Source organism: Carex rostrata, chromosome 9 (genome assembly GCF_964058835.1).
Source record: "Carex rostrata chromosome 9, lpCarRost1.2, whole genome shotgun sequence".
NCBI classification, from domain to species: Eukaryota; Viridiplantae; Streptophyta; class Magnoliopsida; order Poales; family Cyperaceae; genus Carex; species Carex rostrata.
In genome coordinates, this window is record NC_135926.1 from 872489 (window position 1) to 884971 (window position 12483).

The window sequence follows — 12483 nt, forward strand, 5'->3', positions numbered from 1 at the left end:
GTTCCGGAAAATTAAGAGGTTAAAGAAGTTAAATAAAGAAAAAAAAAAACTTAAAGGGACTTAATCCTTTCTTGTCGAGCCACGATCATGGCGTCCTCTGTAAGCGCTCACCTGAGCAATGCAGCGGTGTAGCTTGAGAATAGTACAAGTCTTTCGCATATTAAGGGTCTATTTCTTTTCAGATTCTATTTTGTTTTATTTCATATTTATGTTTTAGTATATGTGTTTTTTGTTGATTTCCAGCAGGTTAATTTGTTGGTTGTCAGCTTGTAGGGTGTGTGTTTACTTGCTTTCTTTAGATAATTTTTGTTAACATAGCATATATATTATTCCCTGGTTAATTTGTTTGTAATATTTTTTGTGGTACTATGGTGCTAGAAATATATTTTAAAAACACAAAATTTATATAAATAAATACTTATTTTAAATATTAACGGCTTTAAATTTTATGAATGATGGAGCTATTAATTTCTTTGATTCATTGATGCACAATTAGATGACTTCATTCTCTTAATTGTCATTAATAGAAATGGTAAAACGTTCAATTCTCTGATTCAAAATCTAAATTATGACATTTTGAATTTTATTTTGATTGTCATCAAGAGCTTGTAAAAAGAGCACTAATGTGGATGATTTCTAGACGTTGATTTTTGAACTTATTGATTCATATAAAAACAAAATTGAAATGTAATAATTTTTTATGAGCACATAGAGAAAATAACATAGATCACATCTAATGGTTTTATTTTGACTTTTAAGTTTTAAATTTTGAGTTATTGAAGTTTTAAAAAGAAAAACATAGTAAAAGCACAAAAAATAGAGGCATTCCAACCCTCCTCAAAATAAATTTGCCATTAAATGATACGAAACATCTAGCGGGCTAGTGACTAGTGTCTAGTGAGCTGATTTTGGTCCCGACAAGACAGCCACCTTGGTAATTTCATTATGACGATCAGAAGTGAAAAGTACAAGAGGGAAGCTTATTTTGCCACCATAAATGATCTACTTTCAAAAGAAATTAGTTGCAATTAACTAGTGATTAAGTCGTAGTCAAGTATTTTGTTTGATCAGATCTATCTTTGTCTCGCAGTAGGATTTGAAAGGAATATTGAACACTTTACACAATGTTGTGCCATCCTGTACAAATGTGTTTTTGTTGTATAATATTGATATAAGCTAGGTTCATAACATCTTCATGACAAATTTAGAGGTAGCACCAACTCCCTTGGCTGCAACTTTGACGATAGCTCTATGCCGGTATAACCTGAAACAAATCGACACCAATTGTTAACATGAATAATATGAATTAAACCTGCACTTTTTCCTGTGAAATGCTATTCAGTACTTTAACAATTAAATTATAAATCACAAACTATGCAGCTCCTACTTTTAGTGCTATAAACAACATAATCATAACCCATCACTAATTTTCTACTTTATTTTGTATTATTCATATTATATTTCAGTTTACTACGACTGTTAAATGTTGATGGATGTCCAGAATGGATAACTGGATAAACTGTTTAAAATTTGCTTGAAGTATGACTTCAACCAGCAGGGGTTTAATATTGGCATCTTACCGGCACTACTTTACGGGCATGATCATGACTAGTACAGTAATGCTCATAAAAGATGTTTCAAAAATAAAGAGTAATTAAGAAAAAATATAATTAACTCACCCAGCTAAACATATTCCCCAAGTGGATAAGGAGTATATGACCTTCCCAGCCTCCCATATATTTTTCAAATTCATCCTCTGCTTTATTCCAGCTATAGCTCTTGTTACAGCTACAATTCGAAGGAAGAAAAAGAATCATCTTTTCTTGTGTGTGAACATTGTTCAAGATTTAAGACTTCTCTGTCTCATACCACAGCCAACTGTACAATAAGATCTGAAACTGAAAGATTCCTTTGAGTGCTTCTTCACAGAACTTAACGTGCAAAACCTTTATATCTTTCTAAGACCTCAAATAGCATAAAATGACAAATTTTTAAAATAAATAATAACATAGCATTGACGGAATGGTGTAAATTAGGTGAGAATGTAAATGAATAGATGACCATGTTGTAAACCTACCTTTGTGCAACTCCTGAGGAGACAATGTCTGCAATAAAAGAAGACTGTATATGTTACACACAGATTTTTTTAATATAAGCCCAAATGAAAAAAAAGCAAATGTTAAATAGTAAATAGAAATATTTATGAGGAGGGTTCAAATGCCTACAAGGGGGAATTTCACGTATACCCCTCAAAAACTTCAAAATTAAATATTCCCTCTCTAAAGTTTGAAATTATGTATTCCCCCCTCTAAACTTCAAATATTCACAAATTTACCCATTTTATTGTCTTTTATATTAAAACTCATTCTAAATTTATAAAATACCCATTTTACCCTTTTATTAAAAGCATATAAAGCCCATCAAACTCAAAATTGAATCTGAACAATTTTTCTACCGTCCAAACTACTTTTAAATATGTGTGCGCAAGATCAGCACGAATCTTGATGCGAACATGCACGTATATTGATGTGACGTGCACAGATCTTAATGGGATGCGCACCATTCAATATTGCTTTAAGATCCGTGCATGCTAGATCAACACAAAATTGAAGCACTATGCATAGATCTTAATGTGATGCGCACAGATCTTAATGTGATGCACACAGATCAAACGGTAGAGGAACCCTTTAGATTTAAATTTGAGTTTGATGGGCTTTATATGCTTTTAATAAAGGGTAAAATGGGTATTTTAAGATTTTAGAATGAGATTTAATATAAAATACAATAAAATGGGTAAATTTGTGAGTTTGTGAAGTTTAGAGGAGTAAATACGTAATTTCAAACTTTAGAGGGGGAAATACGTAATTTTGAAGTTTTTGAGGGGTATACGTGAAATTCCCCCTAACAATTATGAAATAGATCTAACTATATATGACTGGAAAATGATGTAGAACTTCCATTTTAAAAAAGTTAGTACTAACTCTATTCATCGTCAATATCATGAAAATAATGAATTATATATGATCAATTATCTGCCGTAATACGAGTTTCTATCCCTCCGGTATATGAGATGCAATTTATACAAATGGACGGTCCAGATTAATGTCAGTCGAATCGAACTCATTCTGGTTCATACGAAAACTATAAGGGGTCAGCTTTGAGATTCGTGCCGAGTTAAAAGAACGGTCCGAATTTACTCATCGCACCTCAGGTACCTGAGACATCAGAATTCATAATACTCGGAGGTGGTCCAACTCACAAAAGTACAATTGTGATTTGTGAATATGAGGAGAGCAGAATTGGAATTCGGTTTGTGGCCCAACTCACTAGCCTTATCATATCCAGTGATTCTTTTAATTTTAGAGGGCAACTGTGAATATGAGGAGAGCAAAATTGTGACAACTGTTAACTCATGTTGTATCCGGCGGAAGCGGAACCGATCTAATTAAATGGGCCTTTAGAATGGAATGCTGAACATTCGGTCAGTCAGATGACTTATTCAAATGCATCAAACATAACTAGCGCATGAATATGAATATATCATCTAGGCATGCAGAGCCTTGTGCTTATTCTCTTTGACTTCTTTTTATATATATCCCTACGTATAATGCATTAATTAGTTCTCCGTGCATAAATTCCTCTTTTATATTAAATCGTTTTTGTTATTGTTGTAATTTTATATTGCCTCTATCGTTCAATAGATTATCATCACGCTTGAATTCAGAACCATTAAAAATTGCAAGAAACATGACGCAATATAATTATTATTTCCACAACATTTTTATCTATCAAGTCACGCTCTTATAGTCCTATATGGCTATATATGCAGATAATTGTTCCTACTTACATTTGGTCATATTAATTGTATCCAGCTAAGACACTCATTAGAATTTAGTCGTGCATGCATGAACCGAGCAGCATACTAAAGATTAACCGACGAGATTAAAACAGTAACTTATTCAGAGAGCATGAACACATTAATACTGTAGCTAAATAATTAATGAGGTCAATTCTTTGCAAAATACGGATTTGCTCATGATTTGCCACTAAATCTTCATTTTTAAAATGTAAATGATCAATATAAGACTTTAAAATTTTGCAGGAAATAATATTTTTAGAATATTGTCCTATTTTTTTTAACAGAGAAAATTCGTTAATTTAATTATTTTAAATCATCCGGTGTAGATTGATCTTCTCCTATCTAAAAAAATAATAAAAAACCTGAAAACTGTAAATTTTAATTATTTTACTAAATCTCATTATATATGTAAATTATATTAAACGGTGCAAATAATCAGTCTTTCAAATTTTAAAAATAAAGATTAGCAAAACGGCAGCCATTCTACGATAATTGGATTTTGTCCAAAGGACTTTGGACATAATCTCATCCAAATTCGGGCCTTACTGCTTGATTTGTTTTAAAATTCGTGCCAACATATTTAAAACTTAATAACTTTGAATGGCTCTGTAAATCTAAACCATCCGTGTAACCAATCCAAGCAGCAGACGATAACAGCAGTCAACGCAGCTTTTAACACAGATCAAATGATTTACAACTGACTTTGGATGAATTTTTATCCAAAGTGTAGACAAAAACTCCACCCTTGCAAAAAACACATTGGCCTACCTCAACCAATTAATTGGCAAGTTATATAATACTTAATTGCCGCTCTTGATTTCATATAAAGCCATCTTCATCCTTTCTGGGTCTCCTATAAAAAGGGCCTTCTTACATTGTCCATAACCCTATAATTGAATCTCACTGTCACACGGCGCTCTCTAAACAATGGCTACTCCTAAATTGTATTTGCTTCTGTTCTCCATGGCTGCACTGCCTTTTCAAGGTCACGTTTATCTCTTAATTATATGTACATGCACCATTGTAATAATATCTCTCGTAAATTGAACACAAGTCATTTAAATCAAAGCAAATTAAAGAAAATATATATATAAGAGGAACGATATTTCTTGTGCAGATGTTATGTCAACTTCCTTCACATTCCAAAACAACTGCTCCTACACTGTTTGGCCTGGGCTAATATCAAATGCAAACACGCCGCCTATCCGAGTACTGGCTTTGAGCTCCAGCATGGAGCAACTCAGAAGCTTGAAGCCCCCACCAAATGGGCTGGAAACATGTGGGCCCGTACGAACTGCTCAACCGACTCTTCTGGCAAGTTCTCTTGCACCACCGGCGACTGTTCTAGCCAGGTTTTCAATGACAACTGCACCTTCTTTTTATCAACCAATCTACAATTTTTATTTTGACATCTTTCTACAGAAAAATCCTAACTAATAAACATCTAAAATTTCTACCTGATCAGCTTCAATGTAACAATGTTGGTGGCACCCCACCAAAGACACTGGTCGAATTTACATTGCAAGGTTATCAAGGGAAAGACTTTTACGACATAAGCAACGTTGACGGATTCAACGTGCCAGTCTTGATCACCCCTCAGGGTGGATCGGGCTGCTCCTCAGCCGCATGTCCTGCCAACATCAATTCCTTGTGCCCACAAGAGTTGCAAGACAAAGGGCCTAACGGCTCGGTTGTCGCGTGCAAGAGCGCATGTCTGGCTCTCAACCAGGATCAATATTGCTGTAGAGGGAGTTACAACGATCCAAATATATGCAAACCCACAAATTACTCGAAGATTTTCAAAGATGCATGCCCCCAAGCGTATAGTTATGCTTACGACGATTCCACCAGCACTTATACTTGTGTTGGAGCAAATTATTTGATTACCTATTGTCCTTGATTTATCAAATTATTTTGTGTTGGAGCAAATTATGTTTTAAAATAACATAGATCACATCTAACGGTTTTATTTTGACTTTTTAAGTTTTAAATTTTGAGTTATTAAAATTTTTAAAAATAGAAGCATGATGGAGACACAAAAAATGAAGGCATTTGAACCCTTCTCTAGTTTAAATTAACAGTCCATGATTCTCTTTGCTTATTTTCGACCGAAATCAATTTTTCGTTTTTTATTACCGTGTGCAATATTCATCTCTCACGTTTTAGAATAAGAAACAATGATATATTGCGATTTAGCTGTATTTTATTGTGAATTAATGTTACTTCAGGGAAGGTATGCTCTTTTTTTTTTTTTTTTGAAAATCTTCGCAGAAGCTGCAAAGTTATGAATGGGAATCGAACCTGTGCTCAGAAAATTGGAACGCTGATTTTTATTACTACTATTTCACATACAAAAAATAGTCGGAGTTGATATGGATTTGAAAAAAAAAAAAAATTATTAGGTATGTAAATAATATTTGCACGCTCTAAAGTGGTGTCACGTAACTATTTTCGGTACAATTTAAGGGTCGGCAGATAATTAAAAAAATGGTTAAGGACTCCCACCAAAAATGATGGTACAAACGATAGAATGTCAATTCCATCTATTTTTTTTTAAATGGTAATAAAAAAAAAAAACGGGCCCGAGACGGTATGAATTTGCACTGAAATTCAATTTAATATATTTATTTTCTCTTGACGTTCTTATCGTTCGCAGACTCAGCTAGATGCATGTACTTTGATTATGGAATTCGCATCCTCTGAGATATCTCATATTTTGCGTGACTTTTTGGAAAATCTCAACCGTTCAAATACGTTCTGCACGAATCTCAAAGCTCAAATAATACTGGCCCCTGCGGTATCCCCGAATAGACACTGGACCCGTCGGTCACGCAAAATATGTGATATCTCAAGAGGAAAAAGGGTGCATCTATCTCAGAGGAAATTTCTTTGAATAGATCAGAATAATTTCTTTGTACTACTCAAGTTAATTTAAAAGAAATTTCTTTGGATTATTTAGAATATTTCCGCTGAATAATCTCAGAACATGCAAAATATGTGATATCTCAGAGGAAATTTCTTTTTGTTAATTCCCATTCATCGTTTGACTAAATAACCCGTCGGTCACGCAAAATATGTGATTAATTGCCACTTCTGATTTCATATCCATCTTCATCCTTTTTGGATCTCCTATAAAAGGAGCCTCCTAACATCGTCCATAACAACCCTATAATTGAATCTTATTGTCACACGGCGCTCTCTAAACGATGGCTACTAATCTTAAATTGTCTTTGCTTCTGTTCTCCATGGCTGCGCTGCGTTTTCAAGGTCACATTTGTCTCTTTAATTATATATACACCATTGTAATAATATCTCTCGTAAGTTGAACACAAGTCATTTAGATCAAAGCAAGCAAATTAAAGAAAATATATATATAAGAGGAACGATATTTCTTGTGCAGATGTTATGTCAACTTCCTTCACATTCCAAAACAACTGCTCCTACACTGTTTGGCCTGGGCTAATATCAAATGCAAACACGCCGCCTATCCGAGTACTGGCTTTGAGCTCCAGCATGGAGCAACTCAGAAGCTTGAAGCCCCCACCAAATGGGCTGGAAACATGTGGGCCCGTACGAACTGCTCAACCGACTCTTCTGGCAAGTTCTCTTGCACCACCGGCGACTGTTCTAGCCAGGTTTTCAATGACAACTGCACCTTCTTTTTATCAACCAATCTACAATTTTTATTTTGACATCTTTCTACAGAAAAATCCTAACTAATAAACATCTAAAATTTCTACCTGATCAGCTTCAATGTAACAATGTTGGTGGCACCCCACCAAAGACACTGGTCGAATTTGCATTGCAAGGTTATCAAGGGAAAGACTTTTACGACATAAGCAACGTTGACGGATTCAACGTGCCAGTCTTGATCACCCCTCAGGGTGGATCGGGCTGCTCCTCAGCCGCATGTCCTGCCAACATCAATTCCTTGTGCCCACAAGAGTTGCAAGACAAAGGGCCTAACGGCTCGGTTGTCGCGTGCAAGAGCGCATGTCTGGCTCTCAACCAGGATCAATACTGCTGTAGAGGGACTTACAACGATCCAAAAATATGCAAACCCACAAATTACTCGAAGATTTTCAAAGATGCATGCCCCCAAGCGTATAGTTATGCTTACGACGATTCCACCAGCACTTATACATGTGTTGGAGCAAATTATTTGATTACCTATTGTCCTTGATTTATCTTTTTTTTTTTTTTAAGAAAATTTGTCGTTATATTTACCAATTAACACACTGTTGTAGTTGAGACGGCCACCATCATGCCATTGATTTATTTCCTCTAAACCGTCTGTTTAGAAATGGATGGTTTGGATTGTATGAAAATCCACTCTATTGTACACATTATATGGCTTGGAAGTTGGAAGTAGTATTATTAATTGTACACAGGTGCGGGCTTGGATATATAATATTATTATGGAATAATCAGATTAAGATTTACAATTCTCATAGCTCGCAAATATCGAACTTGTCATAAAATTTGCATTATTTTACTTTGTTTCATAGTTTAATTAAACGTCATAACCGTACTGGTAATCCTCCAATAATATCTTGCGGTGGACGCAGACGATTCCTCGAGACTATTGTTTAAAGAAATAACTAGAATAGAAGTACAAAGATAACAATGAACAGTCCAAGCACGCTTATATTTTGTACAAAGAATTATGCATGATAATATATAGATGGTGGAGCAAATAACGTGCGATGGTTTTATTAAATATTTCTCTATATATATACGTATTATGTACTTGTAAATTTTTACAATTCTAAATATTTCAAATATTTGTTTAATTAAATAGTTGACCTCTTGTGATTCGAACTTCAGATAGGAACCTATCGGAATATAAGTATGCAGACGAACATCGCGTTCTATAAACTGATAGTGGGGTAATCTTAATTATTACAACTATAGAAGGTATATAGGAATAGCATAACTGTGAACTTAAACTCTTATAGTCTTGATAATTGAGACTTATCATTAATCTTTATGCAATTGCTTAGGGTGAAGTTAGGGTACCATCCCCTTACCAATCTTACTCAATTAGGGTGTTATAGCGTAACTATGATTAATACTAGAACAAGATTAACAACTCTCAGATTGCATTTGATACCAGTACAGGGTGTGTGCAGTTCTGATCAAACCGTATGCGATTCCAACTGATTGAAAACCAGACGTGTACGGTTTATGCAGTAGCATACAGATGGTGACAGAACTGCATGCAATTGTTAACTTTACTTGACAGGTTTACGCAATAACATGCTGATGGTGACAGAACTGTGTGCAATTGCTCACTAATCAAAAATTAGATTAAACAAGTTTGAATGATAGAATGTCTGAATCTCTATAAGCCCCATCTTTTGAACAACCAATCAATTACTTACTGCACTGTTATAACTGAACATTACAACCAAATAATTAAACAACCAAACCAATCTAAAAGAATCGATAACCTAGACTTGATTTGCGATTAGATCTCTTAATACATCATTCCTATGGATTGACACCCCCATCTATATTATATGAATTGATTCATGTGCTTATGAATCGATAGTAGAGTAGACAATTAGGGTTATAAATATTATTAGCTCTGATTTTGACCCATCACTTGTTCAAATATTATGAAAAAAAATAATACATATGAGAAGCATACATCATACATAAACAAGTACATCAGAATTAAAGAACTAATTAAATCCACCTTGAAAAAATAAACTGCTAATAATCTATAATGTATTTATTCATAAATCCAGAACACAAGCCTAAATTTGATGAATAAACTACTAAATCAAATTTGAGTTGTTATATATGATGAATATATTTCAGCTGTTATGTCTCAAATTTGTGATTTTAAATATTAAATATAGTCTAAATTGATTAAAAATATGATCATACACACATAGCATATTGTAATAATTTACCACCCATATGTGAAGTAAAATCTAAAAAAATATACTTCAGTTTGCGCAATAAAGAGAGGCTGATCAAATACTAGCTAGTAAGATAAAAGGCATAAAAATGACTTAGCTAGTTAGATTTTAGTTTAGGTGCTGAAATCACTACCTAATTAACAACAATGGAACTATAGAAGCGATAGAGAAAAATGTTGCAAACCTAATTTTAATTCTTGGGTAATATTGAGAGAGAATAGAGAAATTTTAATTCTTCCGACAAAACAAAAGGGTAACATAAAGTCTTACTGAAATAATAGAGAAGGAATCTAGCAAGGAAATCAGAAATTTGTGAAGCAAGGAAATTCGAAGAGAAATTTCAAGGTTTAATTTGTGCAACTGTACAAGTGAAAAGATTAAGATTTAAAGAGATAGAGTGAGAGAGAGAACTTCGAGAGTTCGATTCTCTCTCATAACTTCGTAGTTTCTGCGAAGGTTTTTATTGAGAGAGAGAGAGAGAACAGAGAAGAGAACCGTGCCTAGAATCAGTGTTATAATAATATCTAGATTTTACAGTCCTTAGCCGCATAGAATTCAGCTATGCAAATTAATATGCAGATTTTACAGTCTACTTAAAATATTTTATTTTAATTAAAAAAAAGTTTGGACTAATATGCAGATTTTACATACCACTTAAAATATGTGGTCTATGCGGATCCGAAAAATTTTAATTCAGAAAGAATATCAGATATAAAACCAAATTCAATTCTTATATATTCCTCATTCAGACTAAATTGTCTAGTTAAGTTGGTTTGAAGGTAATGGAGAGGGCTTCCTTTATAGGGACTCCAGCGTTTGCATCAAAAGCGCATTTTAAAATATTACCTAGAATTGACATAGGATTGACAGTTGAGGACGTTGACATGATGCGAGAGAAATTGAACGTCTTAGTGATTTGACAAGTAGAGTTGGTGAAGGCGTGTGTTGTGCAATCGTGAAGCTCTGATCGACTAGGGGCATGGGTACGTGAAGTAATACTGAAAGCGTGCAAGAGAGAGAAGTAGAGGACGAGATCGGGTCGTGTGGTTTCTGACTTTAGGCAGCTGGGCCTCGTGTTCGAACTGCTAGGGTTTATTTGATTTAATCCTAAAATAAAATCCTTATTTCGAGCAAAAACTATATTTTGCACTTGATGTCTTTTCCCTCATTAACATATCCAAAGACATCTCCAAATACGCGGCAAAACCATCTGATTGAACTATTGGTATAACTATTGATTTTATATGTTTGTAAAAAAAAATTCGATTTATGGTTAATATTTTTCTTTTTTTCTTTTTTCGATTTGTGGTCAATATTAACTGTACCGTTATGGATTCATAAAAATAACTAACATTATTGTTTTTTCTATATCATAATTCAAATCCATCTATTATTTTCTTTTGTCTAGTTCAACAGAAAAATGAATCTCGTATAGATTATAATGGATGTACATGATTCACATCTAACACACAACATGACAACAAATTATTGTTAATAGTTTGGGATGTACGAATCGGTAACCATACAAGTAACATTTAATATTTCATATTCTCAAAACAAGCTATGTGATATAGTTTGAAGAAAAAATATAGGCATATAATAATAGCATCTTATGCCTATGGGCAATTTCTGCCAAAAAGAAAATAACATTTGATATTGGAGAAAATTCATACATATTATATTTTTAAATAAATTATTAAAAAATGTTTTCAATTTTTAGAAGGCCAAGGCGATGAGCAAGCGATATTTCGGTATTTAGAAAATTCTCATTTTTTTTTGTATCTGTGGTTCATTTTCTAAATTTTGAAAATTGAGGCAGAGGAGAAATTACATTTTGCAATTAGCGTCTCTTTCTCTATTAACTTATATAAGCACATCTACAAATATATCATAACACAATTTGACTGAATTTTTGTATAGTCATTGATTTTATGTTTTAATGTGTGATCTAGGAGCCAATAGTAGAAATTATTGTATCTTATGTTCTTGTTCATGCATTTGGATGATTTGCATATCATTTTGTTCATTGAGTTTTATCATTTTATAGATCATTTGAGTTTAAGACTTAAATTATAAAACTTCATAATTAAAACATAATAATAACTCTAAATTAGTAAATTGTGAAACTTCAATTCACAATATTTTGGGTTTTTGTGTGTGTGTGTGTGTGCATGGAGCATCCTAAAGAATGAAGCACCGCAACAATAATGAACCTGACTGCTTCAAAATTCACAGCGAAATCGTAATCCATCTCTATAGCCCGGTTATAAAAAACAACACAAAAAACATAATGTACTTCCCAACAATTTTGGATCGAAAATATGTGAAATTGTTGCCTCGGCCACAAGTGCAAAATAAAATTAAATTAAACCAGCCCGAACTCTGATGGCCATATTTTTTTTTTATGGCGTAATTGAATCAATATCACAAACAGAAGTTCTACAATCTAGAAATTGAAAACCAATCTATATTTTAGTGGCTAAAATAATACTTTTCGTGTGTAAGTTGCATATTTGAAACCCGAATGTGTGATCTCATGTAGATATCAATATATAATTAAGTTTTATCAAAAAAAAATATATATAATTAAGGAATTTATTTTTTTATCCTTGCCAAAAAAAACAAGCTCAGGGAAAATAAATAGATCTTTTGATCTTGCTTCAGTCGACAAGAGTTTCCAGAGGTAATTACAAA

The 12483-nt window shown here is 33.3% G+C and overlaps 1 protein-coding gene, 1 long non-coding RNA gene and 1 pseudogene across 3 annotated transcripts; 2 read left to right on the plus strand and 1 right to left on the minus strand.

Annotated features, from left to right (window-relative positions):
• Window positions 1-1095: 1095 nt before the first annotated feature.
• LOC144559554 (uncharacterized) lies at window positions 1096-2124 on the minus strand. 2 transcript variants are annotated; one of them, XR_013513171.1, is made up of 3 exons: window positions 2078-2124; window positions 1680-1788; window positions 1096-1264 (listed from the first exon to the last, which is right to left on the minus strand). It is a non-coding gene; the product is annotated as an uncharacterized LOC144559554 (long non-coding RNA). The 2 variants fall into 2 exon arrangements; XR_013513170.1 differs by lacking the exon at window positions 2078-2124 and having other exon boundaries at window positions 1680-2071.
• Window positions 2125-4981: 2857 nt separating this feature from the next.
• Window positions 4982-5759, plus strand: LOC144559327 (thaumatin-like protein 1). The gene is given in 3 exon segments (XM_078308342.1): window positions 4982-5063; window positions 5066-5211; window positions 5325-5759. Coding segments are annotated over 3 exon segments (663 nt in total).
• A 1306-nt stretch (window positions 5760-7065) lies between these two features.
• On the plus strand, window positions 7066-8042 carry LOC144559330 (thaumatin-like protein 1 pseudogene; annotated as a pseudogene).
• The last annotated feature ends 4441 nt before the right edge of the window (window positions 8043-12483 follow it).